The sequence below is a fragment of the Mesoplodon mirus genome, assembly GCF_964341445.2.
Source record: "Mesoplodon mirus genome assembly, chromosome: 8".
Classification (NCBI taxonomy): Eukaryota; Metazoa; Chordata; class Mammalia; order Artiodactyla; family Ziphiidae; genus Mesoplodon; species Mesoplodon mirus.
In genome coordinates this window covers 73,314,585-73,334,814 of record NC_138984.1, presented here as the reverse complement: position 1 = coordinate 73,334,814, position 20,230 = coordinate 73,314,585, and the positions used below count along the sequence as shown (strand labels likewise).

The 20,230-nt window shown below is 39.8% G+C and overlaps 1 protein-coding gene across 3 annotated transcripts in view; it reads left to right on the top strand.

Annotated features, from left to right (window-relative positions):
- Positions 1-10,631: 10,631 nt before the first annotated feature.
- ACVR1C (activin A receptor type 1C) overlaps positions 10,632-20,230 on the top strand; it is a gene marked incomplete at both ends in the record, with an annotated part of 83,530 nt that continues 73,931 nt past the window's right edge. For all 3 annotated transcript variants that reach the window (XM_082630317.1, XM_082630316.1, XM_082630315.1), the window contains one exon: positions 10,632-10,704. In XM_082630317.1, the coding sequence (XP_082486443.1) occupies positions 10,632-10,704 (73 nt within the window). The remainder of the gene's footprint in view (positions 10,705-20,230) is intronic.

The window sequence follows — 20,230 nt, the reverse complement described above, 5'->3', positions numbered from 1 at the left end:
GGAAATATAAACAATGTAACAAGTAATAATACCTTCAATTATTAATTAAGCTAATAATAACTAATAGTTACTATTAATTAAGTCCTTAGTATGTTAAGGACATTGTGCTAAGCCCTTTATATGCATTACCTCATTTAATCCTCACCTTGACCCTCTGAATTAAATAATATTATGGACCCCATTTTATAGATGAGAAAACTGAGGCCTAGAGAACTTAAATAGCTTGCTTAAAGCTCTACAGCTAGCAAGTGGCAGAGCCTGGAATCAAACTGAGGTCCGTGGGGTGCCAGTGCATATAATCTTAAACACTCCTTCATAATACCTCTAATTTTTGTATAGAATTTTTTTATAGGCACTTAAGATCCCATATTCTTAAGATCCCATATTCCAACCTGGGCTCTAAAAGATTAGTGAACCTTCTGAATTTATACATTGTGTGCGTGTGTGTGCAATGTTTGTTTTTCTGGAGATCGATAGCTTTAAGCAGATTCCCTTAGGATACCTTATCTAAAACAGTAAAGAGTCAGTCATTTAGCTCTGTCAGATTTTAGCTGTGGATTAAGTTAGGCCATCATAGAGCCACATATTTGGGCCACACTGACCGTCTTCCCTCCACTTCTGTCATCTCACAGAATTGCTGTTACTGAGTTGTTTTTGGAATAATGCCCTAGTCTTGAATTGAAGAATATTGCCAGAAATAGATGTATAAAATCTATACTGCATTTGCTTTCGGAATATTTTTGAGTATATTTTAAATATACTCAAATATCTTAAATATTTAAACTGTTTAAAAATACCTCCAGTGTCTTCTAAACGAAACCTCAACCAACAAATTACTTTTAGAAGAGAGAATATACCTTCCTTATGAATAATAAAGAAAGTAATGATGTATCCCTTTACGCAAAAGCCAAAATTTCAGACTCGAATCTGCAATCCAACTTTAGTACTTCTGGAGGGGGTCTTTGGCTTGCATACCTGAATTTTATCTCACCCTCAGTTATAGTCATCTACTGTGATTTGTATTTTCCCTTGTTTTGTGTGTGTGTGTAAATAAATATATATATTTAATTCCATGAATTTTTGTTTTTGGCGGGAGAAGGATTTATTACTTGCAGCAAGTAGGGAGAACACAAGGGATCTTTCCTAAAGCAGTGTCTCCATTCCATGAATTCTTGTAAAGCATCTGAAATTCTTTATGGAACACTGAGGAATATAAATTAAAAATTTAAGTTTTCCTCCTTCTTCCTTTTCTATCACTTCATGCCTAAAAAGAGGCAGAGCTTTAAGACCTTGCAAATATTTGTTCTTTAATGCCTTAACCGACAAAGATCATTTCAAGGAAATGATCCCCAGTTAGAGCAAAATAGCAGATGAAAATAATACAAATGCCTTCAATGACAAACACTTTTCTTACTGATTAACTTAGCAGAGGACCATATTTTGCTACCCTCCTCCCGTACAAATATTTTCTCAGGCAAAAATGGATTGCTTTCATTCACGACTGGATTTTCTGAGAAGTAGCAGTATTGTAGCTATTTTGTGTTGTGAATCTAATGAAGCCACATGGTTTAAACCCAGATTTGAAGGGACAAAGTTTTCTTCCGGTTGTTATACTTGAATACCTGAATGTGAAGTCTAGCCCAGTGAAAAGATCAACACACCAGCTCAGGAGCTAGCTAATATGCTGGTATTTATGCATAGAGATAACATTTTGCTCAAGAAAGAACTTTGAATTTTCTGAGTCAGTTAAAACAAGTAATTGGTTAAGAGTCTAAACCTGGTGCCATAGAGCATGATTCTTGAAAACATTTTAGGTCAGGTTGAACCAATTATGAACTCTGCTGGGAGACTGTAAAAAAATCAGGAAAAACTTTAAGACAGCTACAGTGGGTGTCTGTTCTGAAAAAAAAAAGAATATAGAAAATTTTTTCCACTGCCTTGCATACCAAGAGGACTCTCAAATTTTTGCTTCTCACCAAGATCAATCTTATAAACCCTACACTTACATATCTCACTACTGGTTCTTCAGCTCTAATGCCTGTCTCATCATTTCGAACTCAGTATCTGAAGTGGAATTCATACACATCCAATATGACTCTTTTTTAAAGTATAGTTGATTTACAATGTTGTGTTAGTTTTATATGTACAACAAAGTGATTCAGTTATGCATATATATATATATATATATATATATACATATACTTTTTCAGATTCTTTTCCCTTATAGGTTATTACAAAATATTGAGTATAGTCCCTGTGCTATACAGCAGGTTCTTGTTGGTTATCTATTTAATATATAGTAGTGTATATATGTAAATCCAACCTGACTCTTCTCAGTGTTCCCTCTCTGAGTGAATGGCCCACCCAGGGCAGGCATCAGAACACTGAGGGATACATTGAATCATTCCTCTCCTTTCCTGTCTCCCCCTCCTCTTTCAACAAACTGCTCTTTTTTCTATTTCCTTTGTCAAAATTTGTTCCTGCCAAGAGTCTTTTTTCAGCCAGATGACTGAGCAATCCTCCTGGCTAGTGACCTAGATTTCTCTCTGGCCTAGGCACAGCCCATTTTCCGCATTAGAAGCTGGAGTGGTATTTTAACATTTCAATCTGATCATGCCATTCCCTTTGTTGAAAAATTCCAGTGACTTCCCATTACTTTAAAAATTAGGATCCAAATCCTTAATATTGCCTAAAAGGTGCCCACCTGATCTGAATACATCTTCAGACTCATCTCTAGCATTCGGATTTCTCTAAAACCAAGTGCCTACTTGCCTTGAGTCTTTCATACACACACACACACACACACACACACACACACACACACATGCAAGCACTCAATCCCTAACTAATTTCTATTCTACTTTCAAACTCTGCTCAACACACATTCTAACAGAAACTTTCCTTGCTACTTCTGACAGATTCAACCCATTGTAATTTTTAGAGTACCCTATATTTGCCCTTTCTAATACTTATCACAATTTAATTAATTCTGTAACTAGTTTTTAAGATCTTTTTCTTTTGTTTGACATAAATTTCAAAAAAGTAGATGACATTTTTTTTTACACTATATACCCAGTGTCTGAAATCAGTGCCTTGAACAAAGCAGGTATTGGGTGAATTAAGTAATAATTGGTGAACCACCTTGTGAGTTAAGTACAAAATGCCACTCTAAATAGTTAAATGATTTTTACCTTGTGGAAATTATTAAACATTAATGTTACTAACTATTCCTATTTCCTTTGGGAAGAAGTCAATTTTAAACACAATTTTTAGTAAAAACTAGGAAAGAAGATGATGGACATTTACATTGACTGAGTGCTTACAATGTAGCACAGCTTTAGATCATCAAGCGATACTAATTCTAGTGTAATTCTCACAGTTGCCCAGTGAGAATTCATGAGAAAAGAACAGAGACCCAAAGGATAACTTGACCATAGTTACACAGTTATCAAATAGCAGAGATGGCAATAATTCAAAGGTTTCAACAAAATAAGTCCACTTTTTGGAAATAACAGGTCTTCCAGAACCTTGAAGAAACAGATGAAATCAGTTGTCCACTTCTCTGCCTCTCTGGTATAGTCTGAGCTTGATCTCTTAATAGATAGCTGCAGCAGGGTAATGGGACAGGCTACCCTTTTCAGCGAAATGAAATTCATATTTGGTGCTTTTGATTGCAGACTTGACTGTCAGTCATCCACAAAGAGATACCTATGGTGCTGCAGTGGATTGGGTCCTTGCTACTCTGTGTGTGTGCACATGTGTGTGCACCTGAACATGTATCTCTTTTGGTGCTTTTGGTGCTTTGGATTCTGTTATGGTTCTCCTGTGAAGTGGTAAGGTCACACCTATGTGGGTGGAAGGAGAGTAAGTGGTCTCACTTTAAAGAGTTGGATATTACTGGAGTCAATGATGTGATGTAGAGGAGGATTCTCAGAAAAGAATGAACATTTAGCAGGTGGGCTTTAGAAAGGCAAGAGGGAATGTCTGTTGCTCTCTGGGGTCAGCCTCCCCCTAAATAAGATGGCCTCTGCTGAACAGGCCACAGGGAAATGAGTCTGGAGCTGAGGGGGGAAACGCCTCTCTAGGAGACCACAGGAAAGAACATGAACAAATAATACTTTATGAACTATGTTGCCTGGTCGTATGTTCCTATCTGGTTTGGTTTCCCTTGTTATTATATCTGAGCTTCAAGTGGAGTTTGTTTCACTCCTCCAGTCTTGCATCAACTCCAGGACTAGGAATTTAGAGAGCAGTTATGTTCCACATCAAGCTGTAGTATAACACGTGAATTTTTCTTCTATTTATGTCCCCATGTCCCCACTCTCTGGGCCCACATGGTGGTGGTAGAGTTGATTACTGAGTTGTTTATCCATCAACCTCTTGCCTACATGACAATATTCTTTCCATTGAAACCTCAGAAGGTATTAGACTTGAGTTATTGAGCAAGATTCTGGGCTCTTTAGAGGAATATCTTTAGATTCTTCTTTCTTGTAAGTTTCTCCATAGCCCTCAGATTTCCCCCTAATCATTGCTGTTTTCTGAAAGTCATGTAAGAAAAAATTTTTCTTCAAAAAAAAAAAACCCTTAAAGGCACAATATACAAATATACAGCTATATACTAGCCTGATAGAATTTTGTTCATTCTGAAATATAATTTATCAACCAATAACCATACAATTTCAGAACGTTTCTTCTTTGAGTGGGAGGAATGGGTGGGAGATTAGGAGCCCTTTGTGTAGGACAGAGGGGGCAAAAGAGGAATAAGAGAAGCTAGAAATAGCAAAGACCAGCTGGGCTTACTTTGCCTCTTTTCTTGGAGTGAGGCTAATTTACTTTCAACTGGTGGAGTCCATTTACTTTCAACTGGTGGAGTCCTTGTGCCCAGAGTGGGAAGAGATAAGCTATGAGCCAACTTGGTTTTCAGTGATGGACCAAGTATTGGGTGACTTTTTCCCTCAACCACAGCAGTTTCTTAAGAATCTGGTTTCCAGAGAATTCATAAATAGAAGTATCAATGTATTTTACATCTCTATACAATAGATAAGGAGAAGACGCACACCAAGAAAATAATGTACCCCATCTTCCAAAATGTCATGGTTTGCTGTATGTTTGATAATCCTAATGTAGGAGTCACCTTAAAGGAAATGAATGAGTTGATAATGACTTATTATGAACCTCTAAGAGGAGGACACACGTGGGGTCCTATCACAAGATAAGCACCCTACTTGGCAGCAGGTTAGTAAAAGCTACTGCGTCACATAGACAATCCAACAGGAAGTAATTGAGTTTGGATTATTTTTGAGATCTCCCAGCATCCTTCGCATCACTCTCAAATTTACTCCTCTGGTGCTTTGGGCAGTGATGCTTTCTATCATTGTTCTTTTTGGTTTCTTGTCCTGTTAGGTTATAGAAAAATCCCTGACTTCTCAGTTTAGCAACAAGGGTCTCACTCTTAGGGGATAGAAAGTGAGTACTTCTGATAACTATTTTTGGGCTTTTGTCATTGGCAATCTTTTTTACTTTGTGCATTTTATGTTTTACAGCCAAAAGTAAATAACTAAATAAATATTTTTAAAAACCTGATGCTCCGTTCCCAAGCCTTCCTTGAATCTACAGTTAGGGTGAAGAAAGCCACAGCTAGTGTTCAGATGCAGCAGAAGGAGAGATCCTACCAGAATCATCCACTGTCCAGCCTCAGGGTGTTGATGGTGTCAGATGCACTGTCTGTGCCCATTGGGGGACAGGGCAGAGCACTTCAAAGGCCAGTCCCCCTGGGTGCTTATTATGTGCCAAGTTAATTTCAGTTGCCAATGTCAGAACTGCCAGTGTTAGAACTAGTAATACGTCTTAGGTAGCATTCTGTTACATGAACACATTTGTGCTATAAAAAGATCCTTCTGGCCGAAGAGTCCATGAGAATAGATCGGAGAGGAGTGAATCCCAAGGAAGGGGGACCAGTTAGGAGGCATTTTTGACATTTCAAGTAAAAGAAGATGATGATTTGCGGTAGGATGGTCGCAGTGAGATGGAAAGAAGGGAAAAACTTTGAGAGATTTTTTATAAAAGTTAGAATCCATAGGAACTGCTGATTAACTGGATGTAAAAGATGAGACAGAGGGAGGTGACAAGGGGGAAAGAAACAGGGTATTTGTCTGGGGTTAAAAATAACTGTCTTTTTTGAGTGATTTACTCAGGAAGGGATGGATTTGTACTGAGTCATCTAACTCTCTTACCTCCTTGTAACCTCACTCTGGTGGAGTATAATTACAGGCCCATTTTAAGGAAATGATCCAAGTGGTGGAGGCTTGCTTACGTGGAACTGAATCTCTGACCTGCCTTTTATAGATAGAGCCTGTATTGAATGCAGCTAATCAGCTTAGCACACTGACATTAGCCAGTGGAAGAGAAAACAGACAAAGTTTGAGTTTGTTGAAAGACCATATTAATAGTATTAAAAGCATACAAAAATCAGTGAAGCGGGTGCAGTCATTTTGGAAGGTGGTGAAAACACCTAGTGTGAATACTTTACAAAGATATTAAGCTTTTAGCAGTGGCAGTCAAGCTAAGAAACTGTTTGATATCCTCCCATTATCCACGTCCACAGAGCAGGGTCATTAGTTTTCTTTTCTATGAGACCTGAGCTGTCTCATGAGGTATAGACACTTTGAAGGTATATATTGTAGAATCTCAACAAAGTTCCTAAAACACATGACTATTTTCATGGGATAGAATTAACAACAGACAAGAGAAGAAGAAGAACCGAAGTGAAACTAAAATTTCCCAGTGTAAAACTTTCTGGGATTAAGAGATGAGATGAGTGGAGATGAGTGTGTCATGCACTTCTTTAGAGAGAATGTGAGTTTAGGGAAGGAAAAACGCAGTAAAATGGGAAAAGATTAGACCTTGACAGTATATAGCAAATTATCATAGTATGCCTCCTCACCATATGCTTGTTCCATGACAAGTTCATGTTCCAAGATGAAATGAGAAATTAAGATGCATGGCATTCATGATTCTGGAAAGGGTAATAATAAAAGAAACCTGTACGATAAAAAAAAATCCTAAACAACCGCACCCAACCAATAGTCATTTTCAAAGTTCAGTTATTACACATTTACTTGCCTTATTCATTTGGAATGTTATTCTGAAAATGTATCAAATCTTTACAATTTATACCTGTTTCCCTGGTTATGTAAGATTTACTCACCCAAAGTCTGTTTTGCTGATGGGTTATGAACTCCTCAATTATTTGTTGTTTTTGTTTTCCTTTGATGATGAGAATCCAGGAGTCATGATGTAATGTTGCTATGGTAATGAATATGTACAAATAGATGATTAAGGGTGGGGGGAACCTTAAATCTTTAGAAACATATTTGCATGTAAATTTCTTTCCAGTGAAATTTTAAAAAATTTCACATGTAAATTTTTTTCTATGTACAAAAGTATGATAGATGTACTATATTATATCATATCTTGAACAATGCATTTGTGCTGCTTATATTAAGTAACAGGAGTCACTCACTATGCTCCAAGGAGTATTTTCTTAAGAATAGTTTATTTTTAAAGATATTGGATTAAAACTGGATTAATTTCCATAGGTGTGTTTATGTGTGTGTGTACAAATAAAGTATACTCTTAAGTAAAAATTGGGACACATTATAAGGGTGAAGCTCTTTTCTTCAAGCCTATCAGAAATATTTATAATTGCCTAAGAATATACTTTGCCAGCCATTGGAACTCAATACATGCTGAGTGGTTAACTTGTTACTTCAAAGCTGCCATAGAACTGATGTTGGAAGAAGAACATGAGCTTAGGACAGAGGGAAATGGTATTTGGAGATGTAGTTTAATATAATCCTACAAGTTAAGTATTTAGATTTTGACATATTAACCTTTTTTTGTTGTATCACAGAACTTTGCACCAAGATATCAAGAGTTGCTGCTTCCTTCATTGGCTGGCCACATGTTGACTGGCAAGGTACTTAACAACACTTGGCTTTTTTATACTGTGCTTAAGACAAAGGTAATGATCTTTTGCCATTTGAGGAGGATTCATTAGACCAGCACTGTCCAATAGAGATAGAATGCGAGCCACACATATAATTTAAAATTTTCTAATAGCTATATTAAAAAGTAAAAAGGAATAGGTGAAATGAATTTTAGTAATATATTTTATTTGACCCAATGTATCCAAAATATTATCATTTCAACATGCAAGCAATACAAAATTATTAATGATATATTTTATATTCTTATTTTGTAATAAGTCTTTGAAATCCAGCACGCATTTTATACCTACAGCACATGTCAATTTGGACTAGACACAGTTCAAGTGCTCACTACTCACATGAGGCTGGTGGATAACATAGCAGACCATATGCATCATTAGACTAAGAGGAAAGTGTTGAATTTGTTTAGAATATTGAAGTTATTCAGTATCAGACTTCTTGGCATAATAACCTTGCTTTCTTAGAAGATGAGAGCTTTCCAACTTGCAGGGAAATTGCTTACTGTATTCAAGAGACAAAATAAATATGTGGAGGGTAAATACCTGACATTAGCATAATGTCTTGGTTTGACAGTATGTTCACATTCACCACCTTTTTTAATCCTGTCGTGGTTCTGAGAAATAGGGAGGAACGAAGTTCCATTTACTTTTGAGGAAGGAGGCCCTGATCTTTAGGCTCCAAGTCTCATGATCCAGTGGTAGATCACAATCTAGGGTATAGTTACCAAATAATGAGCAAGCCAAGTCAGCCAGTTCTAGCATTTTCTTTTCTTTTTTTAAAAAAAGCATCTGTTTTGTGGGTGTCTGGAAGGGCTCAGGCTTGTCCCAGATCTCCAATTTTTTTTTTTGATTTATTTGTTTGCTTGGATCCAGAATGAAATGAGAACAAAGTCTTTTTATGCTTAGGAATGTTTTGATTCATACAAGGTGGTGGTGGTGGGGGTGAGATCCTCAAGACTGTCACTATCATGCATCAAAGTCCGACAAATATCCCACCCTCAATATCGTGACTCTTTGATTAAGTCAACTGCATACAGCATTTCACCAGAGGTCTTCCATAGATGTGCTATTTAGAGCTAAAGTAGGTGAAGAAGCAAGTAATATCTCTTACTGTCAAGCAATTATTTATATGACAATCACTTTTCAAAGAGGCCCCTAACAGCAGCAATAACACCAGCACTGGATTCTTGGCTTTTTGTGTTGTTCAGTTAAAAATAATCCCATTCAGATTGACATATACACACTACTATATATAAAATAGATAACTAATAAGGACCTACTGTATAGCACAGGAAACTCTACTGAATACTCTGTAATGGCTTATATGGGAAAAGAATCTAAAACAGAGTGGATATATGTATATGTATAACTGATTCACTTTGCTGTACACCTGAAACTAACACAACATTGTAAATCAACTATACTCCAATAAAAATTTTAAAAAATAATTCCATTCACTTTAATGTACAAGCTACATACCTGGATTGAATTTAGGCTAATTTCTATTAATTGGTAATGCTGCCCTTATATTTTCAAACGCAATCCACATGGGAAGCACACTCATTTGATAAGCCCCAGGGATTTAAACAATACTCAAAGTGTCTAATGCAGTACTTTCAATCATTCTTCACCTCCCCTTAAAGCTTGTGTATGATTCCAACCCGCCCCTCAGTTTTTCAACTGCTGAAATTGTACTTGCTAAGTATTTTGCATAAGACTGGTCCTCTACTTCCTTCTAAACCTGGATTCCACATTGCAGACGACCACATCACCTGGTGCAGGTAGTCCAGCTTCGGTCGCCATTCATAGAGGGGTGGGGGTCACTTGAAGGCATCAGATTAGAGATGAAGTTTGTTAAGCCAAAACTATAGGTAGCCTAGGCAACACCTGGTTATTTCCAGGGCTGGACAGAGAGGGCGCCCTTCCACAGACGCGCGCACAGCCAGGACTTGGCGGAGTGAGGAGCCAGGAGGAATACCCAGGATGTTTCAGAGCTCAGTCTAGTTAGAAAACCTTTGGGGCACTGGACAACAAATGAGTGTCGAGACCTGGACGCGTGGACCTTCTGTAGGAGACTATAGAGCGGAGCAACAGGAAGCAACTGCTGCAGGGTTTAAGTCTTCCTGAAGTCTCAGTAGGGCTTTCCCTCCTGTCCCGACGCCCTTCTCAGCGTATCCAGTCTTGGGGACTCCGCGCCACCCCACCTGCTTTCTTTGCCTCCCCCCTGCGCCCCCCCCCCCAGCCCCCACCTCTCTGCGATCTCACTGCTTCTCCTGCGGGCCGCCCTTGCCCGCCAGCCGGACAGCTGCAGGCCCCGTGCGGCTGCCGGAGGGCCCAGGGGGCGGAGGCGCGGCAGGGGCGGGCTCTGTCGCCCCCCCGCCCCCCGCCAGCCGGGCTGCCGGGGCCAGTGGCTGGAGCGCCGCGCACCGCCAGCCGCGGGGGCGGGGGATGGGGGAGGCAGGGGAGGGGGGCGCCCGCGCTGATTAGAGCCAACCGCACACTTCAAAAGGGTGTCGGGCAGTGCTTCCCTCCTGCGCCCCGGGAACTTCAAAGCGGCCCGCGCTGCCCCGGCCGTCGCGCTCGGCTCCGGGGCCTCGCAGCCCGGGCGCGGCGCCTGGTGGCCATGACCCGAGCGTTCGGCGCCGCGCTTCGCCAGGCTCTCCTGCTGCTCGTCGCGGCCGCCGCGCTCTCGGCAGGTACTACAGGCACCCCTTTCTACGCGCCCGCGAGGGTGGGCGTCGGGGGCGGTCTGCGGGTGGGCAAGGGGTGGGGAAAGAAGGTGCTTCGAACGAACTGACCTTCCTCGGGGCGGAGTGCGAAGCGCCAGTTAGATTGAGGGGGCGCGGGATAGGGCGCAGCGTGGGCACCTGAAGTCGGCCAGCGGGGTAGACAGGTGTCTTGGGGATGAAGCCACCAGGAGGGGGCAAGAGCTCCAGGGACGTTGGGGTATGGGATTAGGGGTGAGGTGGGTGACACATTTGGGGGCAGATTGTAGCGGAGGAAGTAGGAGAGTGTTTGTGGGTGTGTGCAGGGCTGGGAGTTGGGTGGCACCGTGAGTTCACTCTTCAGGGGCTTGGGGGACGCTCCGTGCTGAGCTCCGGAGAGCTGAGCAAGGATGACGACGCGGTGGTGGTGGGAGAGTGGGGAGTGGTGGTGGCGATTCAGTCTTGAGTTTTAGGAGATGAGGGATACCTCAAAAGCCGCTGGTGCCAAGCTCTGTAGGCGGGAGTGGGAGCTTAAATCTGCGTGGTTTGCAAGGCACAATGCTTTCGAGGTATGATCTTTACTAAGAGCTGCAGGAAAAAAATTTTCTGGCAAGAGTCCCAGCGTTTATGACAGGTCTGTACTTTGATAGGCTAAATAGAGCCCTCGGCCCAAGCTAGAAATTAAACATTTCTTCATAATGTTTACTAGAAACTGGGGCAAATGCGTATAGTGTGCTATGATGAAAAACCCTTTAACTCTAAAATTCTTTTCATTATCACATTATTCTGGGTTATGGAGAGAGACCAGGAGCAGATTCCTTGCTAACTCATTCTTTAAACATGTCAATCAGACATTTAAGACATTTGCACATAAAAAACCTGGTGTTTTTCCGTAGGGCTGTACTTTGTCTGAAGCTGATTTTGATGCATTTTTGTTTTCTCCGATGACAGTCTGTTTGACATTAATAGCTATACTCCAGGGTAGGTAGTTTTCCTCTTAGTGACATGTGCAGGAGAATGTTTTGAATAGTATGATTGCTCTCACGTGCAGATTCAGTATTTCAGATGGTCTGAGAGACTCACCAAATACAATATTCAAATGAAATTTTGATTGTTGGAAGTGATCAGTTGATACAATATTAGGATGAAAACATTTCAGTTATCTTTGAAAAGGCACAGCCTTTTAGGAAGCAGTTACCCAGAGACTTGTCAGGAAGATGATGGGATAAAGGGAAGTATTTGCATTCAGAGTTAGTAAATTCATCACTGGGAAGAAAAATGACTATGGGAAGGTCTTTATGAGAAAGGGCAGAAACTCCACTAAGTTGGAATACTCAAAGTGCTCTTGATGACTTAATAGAATTTACACACACAAAGTCTTCTGGAGATCACAGTTTTAACTGGACACCTGTGAAGTTGCCTCTGAAGGCTATCTGTACAAACCATTTTTATTTCAGGGAGCTAATAGCTTTGTTGCAGACATTTAAAAAAATAGACTCAATTATTTTTTATCTAGCTTGAAAGGTATATTTTGTTATATGACAGAATCTTTAGAAGATTTCAGAGACCCTGGGCACAGCAACAAAGGAAACACATGCCCTGCCTGCTATGTTCTTAAAAAGGCATGGAAACTTTTGACATTGAAATGTGCAAAAAAGAAAAAAAATAGATCATCCATTCAAATTTGATTGTTTCCTTAAAAATTGAAGGCTAATAAAAATGCCTGATATGGAGATAATGTGGCAATACAGTAGAGAAGTACTTATCAAAATTGAACTTTAACAATGAACTTTTCTATGTAGAATGCAATCATTCTGAAGCCTGTTTAAGAAATTTTACTCCTCTTTGTGTCCCACAGGAAAAAAAAAGTATATTGCAATCTACATTTTTGATTCTTATTTTTTTATACAAATCTGATTATTTGATAGAGGGATTCAAGGTTATTTATTTAGTCTTTTAAGTTGTTTTTCTCATGTGGCTACCTTCATTATTTTTGACCTGGTCACTTTTTTTTTTTTTTTTTGTGGCACGCGGGCCTCTCACTGTTGTGGCCTCTCCCGTTGTGGAGCACAGGCTCCGGACATGCAGGCTCAGCGGCCATGGCTCACGGGCCCAGCCGCTCCGTGGCATGTGGGATCTTCCCGGACCAGGGCACGAACCCGTGTCCCCTGCATCGGCAGGCGGACTCTCAACCACTGCGCCACCAGGGAAGCCCTTGACCTGGTCACTTTTACAAATTGCATTGTTAATCATATTTACCATGTTTTGGAGATGTACATGCCATTGTTGACATGTTATATGAGAAGTTGCTATCGACAGTGACATAGCAAAACCACATGACAGAAAACACTACTTTCCAATTTGGCTCTGTTGAGCACCAAGCCTAGGACCTTAAATATCTGAAGATACTGATGAACCAATAAACCCTTTTTGCTTTGGCTGTTCTTCCCCAGCATCTCTAGCACCTTAAGCATGTCAAGCCTTGACAGCAGAGTAGAAATCATTGCTCCTTGGTGGGAATCTCAGAGGGTAACCACTGGTCTGGTGGAAACTTAGAGAAACTATTTATTGGTCTGGACTGGCTAAAAAAATTAGGCTGCTCTGTGTTGCTCTAATTATCTAGTTTCTGGGTTCCTTGATGTTGATAAGAAAGACCCGACATGACCTCACATTTATCATGTATATTAAACAAAGAATTGCCAGAAAATGCCATGGAGTTCTCAAATTTGAAACTGGACTTGGACATTATACAGATTTACACACTGTATATTTTCTACTAATTTCATGAAACTCCTTTGTCTTCTGGATGGAAAGGATTATTAAGAGTCCAGAAAGCTAGATGCTGTTACTGTAAAGGTGAAAAGATAACTGTTTCATTTAATAACCAGAGTGGGGTAGGGGTTTCAGGTAGTGAGTTGTTTTTTTTCCCCCCACTTAACAGCAGTTAGCAGTTCCTACTATACATTTAAACTGTGCTGGAAGTAAAAGTGAAAGCCTTGGACTGAGTTTATAATGCAAAAGATGGCACCTTTGCCCTTCTATTTTTTTGTTGTTTTTGTTTTTTTTTTGTTCTTTTTGGCTGTGTTGGATCTTTGTCTCTGTGCGTGGGCTTTCTCTAGTTGCGGCGAGCGGGTGTCACTCTTCATCGCAGTGCGCGGGCCTCTCACTGTCGCGGCCTCTCTTGTTGCGGAGCACAAGCTCCAGACGCGCAGGCTCAGTAGTTGTGGCTCACAGGCCCAGTTGCTCCGTGGCATGTGGGATCCTCCCAGACCAGGGCTCGAACCCGTGTCCCCTGCATTGGCAGGCAGACTCCCAACCACTGTGCCACCAGGGAGGCCTGACCTTTTCCCTTCTTTAAGCATGGTCGTTTATTGGTTGATTAACACAAGTGTAGCAAGAGGCTCCCTGGTTCCAAAAAAGAGACTTCTTTGGACTAGGAGAAACTCTGTGCAGAAGTCCTTGGGAGCATATTTCTTCATTGATTGTACTGCCTGAACCTGTTTTCTAGCCTCAAACTTACAGAAGTATAAAATAGAGAGTTCCTCCGATTTTCTACAATGATGCAAAAATACAGGATTCAAGGTGTGAGAGTAAGAGAGGAGCAAAGGATGGCGTCAAATTTTGACCCAAGCAATAGAAGAATAGACCATTAAGTAAGGTGAGGCTGACTGCAGGCGGAGCAGGCCTGGTGAGAGGTGGGGCATGGTGGGGGAGAGCTGGAGCTCAGTTTTGGGTATGTTGAGTGTTAAATGTCTTGTAGGTACTGGGGTGGAGATGTCATGTGAGCAATTGGTTTTATGAGTCTGGAGTTCAGGGGATAAGTCTGACCTGAAGATTAAAAAATCTAAAGCCAAGGGCATTTACAGATAATTTTATTTATTTATTTATTTTTTAATAGAATGTATTTATTTGACTGCATTGGGTCTTCATTGCTGGGCGTGGGCTTTCTCTAGTTGCAGTGAGCAGGGGCTGCTCTTTGTTGTGGTGCACGGGCTTCTCATTGTGGTGGCTTCTCTTGTTGCAGACACGGGCTCTGGGCGTGTGGGCTTCAGTAGTTGTGGCTCACAGGCTCAGTAGTTGTAGCTCACGGGCTCTAGAGCACAGGCTCAGTAGTTGTGGTACACAGGCTTAGTTGCTCTGCGGCATGTGGGATCTTCTTGGACCAGGGATCAAACCCGTGTCCCCTGCATTGGCAGGCGGATGCTTAACCACTGCACCACCGGGGAAGTCCCTTTAGATAATTTTAAAAGACACATTAAATAGAGTCACAGATTTAGTGAATCACAGCATGCCCAGTTAAACTGAATTTCAGATAAACAACAATTAATTTTTTAGTATAAGTATGTTACAAATATGACATGGGGCATACATATATTAAAAATTAATTGCTGTTTAATTCTAGTTTAACTGGGTATTCTGTACTTTTTTCTGGCAACCCGACATTAAATAAATATTGTGGTGAGATGAACTCCTTCAGATATATATGCATTCCCAGCTCTTGCATTAGAAAATACACTTATTTTCTAGTCCTCATCTCTTAAAACTTCTATTCTAGCTTTGCTGCCATCCCCATGTGTATCTCTGAATAGATCACTTCCAAGTCTTGGCACTGAATGTCCTTCTGAGTCAACAGAGGGGGATACCCAGCCTTTCCTAATGTTACATGAGTACCTTAACATAAAAGGATGTGTGAAAAAGAAACAATACTCTCTAGACTCTCTGCAAATGATTTATTGTTACGTGAAAGCAGTTGGTTTTGCCCAAAGTTATGGTCTTTTGAATGCGATTGCTGCTTTCAAATGCATTTTTAGAGTACAGGGGGACTGGTTCCAGGACCCCGGGGATACTGAAATTTGAAACTTGAGGATGCTCAAGTCCCTTATGTAAAATGGTGTGGTATTTACATATAATCTACATACATCCTCCCATGTATTGTACTTTAAATCATCTAGATTACTTATAATACTTAATACAGTGTAAACACTATGTAAATAGTTGTAAATATAGCGTAAAACCTATGTAAAGAGTTACCAGTGCATAGCAAATTCAACTTTTGCTTTTTTGGAACTCTCTGGAGTTGGTTGGTTATATCTGCAGATGTGGAACCTGTGGCTACAGAGGGCCAACTGTGTTTTCCTTTTGAATAAACATTCATGTGTTTCTCTTTAAAAAACTTCTAGGCAGCAGCTGAGATCCAGTTTGTTGTATTTTTCTTGGCAGAACTTGCATCTCTTATTGTAAATAGGGAAAGGTTAGAAGAGAGGAGAACAACTAGAGTCACACAGGACCTGATAATCTGACAGTTTATGGTTCCAGAGCATCTTCCTAAAAGAATGATCTTGAGTCCTTCAGGAGAGGGACAGGGATACATAAATATCAGCCAGAGGATGTTTAGTTCCTGTTCTAGCTAAGTCTTGACCTGCTACCAGATAATTAGCATTGGCTTCATTTTGAGGTTTGCAGGGGAAAAGTGTCCTATAAGTGAACTGTAGGCATGGATCATTAAAAACTCAAACAGATATGTTCACATGAATATAAAGAGTTTGTTTTTAATAAGTAAACAATAGGATTAATTTTCAAATATAAATGGAAAATAGAACTAAATAGGAAAAAAAGGAAAAGTTCTAAGCACAGAGTGTGTATTTATCATTCCTTATCTTTTATATCTTTTTCTGGATTTTTTATTGATTGGGATTTCATGTTTAAAAATTTTCACAGCAAATAGTAAAAATCTCAAGGTTTATCTTTACATTGTTTAAGAAATTGGGATAGGACTTCCCTGGTGGCACAGTGGTTAAGAATCTGCCTGCCAATACAAGGATCACGGATTCGAGCCCTGGTCTGGGAAGATCCCACATGCCACGGAGCAACTAAGCCCGGGCGCCACAACTACTGAACCTGTGCTCTAGAGCCCGTGAGCCACAACTACTGAGCCCACGTGCCACAACTACTGAAGCCTGAGCGCCTAGAGCCCGTGCTCTGCAACAAGAGAAGCCACCGCAATGAGAAGCCCACATACCACAACGAAAAGTAGCCCCCGCTCGCTGTAACTAGAGAAAGCCCGCGTGCAGCAACAAAGACCCAACGCAGCCAAAAATAAATAAATAAATTTATATTAAAAAATTGGGATAATATTGGGATATGTTCATAAATGATATAGAAATTCCAGATAGATGCACAACTATATGAATGTACTAAAGCCATCAAATTACATACTTTGACAAATTGTATGGTATATTATCTCAATAAAGCTGTTCAAAAGTAAATGTAATAATAAAAAAAAGAAATTACTCTTTTGTTAAGGGACCTAGGAATACCTAAATACTGTCTTGGTTCAGCTGTGCCTCTCCTCCAGTCTAAGATGGCTTACTAAGGGGGGCATCTAGAAAAGGGAGGGAAAATAAGGCAAAGTAATTTTTTTTTGTTGTTGCCTGGTACTTTGGCCGCAAATTGCATGGCAGAACTCTAATATTCTCCCTTTTTCTAAACTTTGAACAACTAAATAGCCTAGGATAAAGGAAGGGGGTTTGTGATAAGTCAGAATCCTGGATCCTGACACTACGCTACCAACAAAAGGTCTTGCAATGCATGGATGAAGCCAGAGTGACAAAGCAGGGGACCTCTATCTCCAGTAGCTCATGGTAGTTCAACCTTCATGGCAGCTCTGACAGGAGTTCCAGGCCATAATCTCAGGGGTGACTGCTAAGTGGGGAAAGGTGGAGAGTCTGTGGAGATAGGTGGCTGGTTCTCTTCTATGAGGAAGCAGGTCCTGCCCTTCCCACGCTTGCTATGAAAAGAAGTAGGAGACAGAGTCATGACCATGAGCCCTGTGCCTTTCATGTTCTTTGAAAGCTGGATCCCTGAAGCGCGTGGGTCTCTCGGTTCCCTGGAACCTGAACAATACAGATCACTACTCCTCTCACTTAGGGATCCAGCAAAAAGTAAAAGAGAGGGAGGAGGTGAGTAGGAGTGTGAAAGAGACAAGGAAGACTTTATCTTCATAGAAGCCAATACTCCATTATTTTTCACTCTTTTGCCTTATCATGTGCTCTTGAATTCATCTGCTCTGATTGGCCAACCAGGCTAACAAGGTTCTATTCTGTCCTGATGCTTCCCTTTTTCTCCTCTAGAATAATTTCCCTTTTCTGTTGTTCTCTTCTGTTTTTTTAGAGTAGGTATGTGAAGATGCTGTTTCTTCGGAACTGTTTTAAATTAATCCCCTCAAGAATTCATGGGTGAATCATTCCTTATGACTCAAGAGCCTGGCTTATTAGTTTTTTTAAAACAATTTAAATTAGCCAGTGACTTAAGCATCCCAAATTAGATCAGTCTACTTTTTCATTAAACTTTTCACATCAAGAAAATGATTAGGTTCTCTAATTTTGAAAGTGAAACACTTATATTTTCTTCTAATCTGTTTTATCATTCTTGTCTCATGCTAAGGTAAAATGACAGAGATAGATGCTACATCTCTGTATGCTGATTAAGTTCCTTACAAATTTTTCATTCAATGCCATGATTGAATTAATACTTTGGTCAAAAACCAGATTAGAAAAAAATCTAATCCATCAGGATCTGGACAATCATCATTTTAATGCAAAATGTTTAGTTTCATAAATGCATGCTTATCTTAGAGATGTTAACTCAGAAGCTGGTAATCCTGATTAACACAGCTTTCAGGAGCCAGATTGTTTTCAAAAAGAGCCAAAATATATTAAAGAATATTAACTCATCACATCTCATAACTTTATCTGATGACATTTTCCTGGCCTGATCCCCTAGAAATGTGTTTTTTCCTTCTTTCCATTCCCATTATTTCTCTTCAAGAGTAAAGATCTACACTGTGAACGTTTGCCTCTCTAAAATCATAGTGAGACTGGATTCTCACTCAAATTCCACTTGGAATCAAGCGTGTGTATTTCCAGGAAACAGACAATACACTCTAAATTTGAAACACTGAAAAAAGAATAATTATATGATTAGCAGAAGATTCCTTACAGAATAATAAATGCATAATTGAATGAACCTCTCTCCCTTTTATAGCTGTTCTCTAGATACAGCTGTTCTCTAGATATATTATATTAGCTCTATTATATTAAAAGGCATTGCTTTCTTGCACATAGAAGAAAGTTGACTTTGTTAAAACAGCTGGACCTCTTTAAAAGGATTGAGAGTTACTGTGACAAATCAAGATGAGATGCTCCTTTAGAATTAGTTTTCCTGAACTCTCCTTTGGATATTGTCTTTATCATAGTTTTTCATAGTATTTCCTTATTACCTTTTTAATACCTATAGTATTTGTAATGCTGTCCCTTCTTATATTCTTGACATTGAGAATTTGAATATTCTTTCTTTCCCTTGATCAGTCTAACTGGAGGTTTATCGATTTTATTGATTTCTTTCAAATAAAAAACTTTTGGTTTTATTGATTTTCTTTGTTGTTTTTTCCTTCAATTGTTTTCTGCTCTTATCATCACTATTTCTTTTCTATTATTACTTTGAATTTAATTTATTCTTTTTTATTCTACCTTCTTAAGTTGGTACCTTAGATCAAGAGTTGACAAACTTTTTCTTAAAGGGTCAGATAGTACATATTTTAGTCTTATGGACCCTACAGTCTCTGCTGCAGCTACTTAATTCTGCCATTGTAGTATAAAAGCAGGCATAGACAATACATAAATAGGTGTTGCTGTGTTTCAATAAAATTTTACTTACAAGTGGGACAGCCAGTGGGCCATAGTTTGCTGACTCTTTCTGAAGTCATTCACTTAAGACCTTCCTTCTTTTCTGCTATAAGCATTTAAAGCTCTAAATTTCCTTCTCAGCAACTACTTCAGCTCATCCATAAATTGTGCTGTACTGTGTTTTTGTTTTCATTGAGTTCAAAATATTTTCTAGTTTTTGTGCTTTTTCTGGGACCTGTGGGTTATTTAGATATCTGTTGGTTAATTTCCAAATATTTTGGGAACTTCCAGATCATTTTGTTATTGACTTCTAATTTAAATCCACTGGAGATGAAAATACATCAGCTGTATAATTTCAGTTTTTTTAATTTCTTTTTTTTTTTTTTTTTTTTTTTTTTTTGCTGTACGCGGGTCTCTCACTGTTGTGGCCTCTCCCGTTGCGGAGCACAGGCTCTGGACGTGCAAGCTCAGCGGCCATGGCTCACGGGCCTAGCCGCTCCGCGGCATGTGGGATCTTCCCGGACCGAGGCACGAACCAGTGCCCCCTGCATCGGCAGGTGGACTCTCAACCACTGCGCCGCCAGGGAAGCCCTAAATTTCATTTTTATTTTGTTTCAGAACCTAGCATGTGTCTGACCTGGTGAATGTACCACGTGCACTTGAAAATAATATGCATTCTGTTGTTGTAGGGTGGAGTGTTCTATAAATGTTATTCAGGTCAAGTTGCTTAACATGTTATTCAAGTCATCTATATCTTTACTGATTTTCTGTCTTCTTATTTTATCAGTCACTGAGAGAGGATTGTTGACATCTTCAACTTATATTTGAATTCA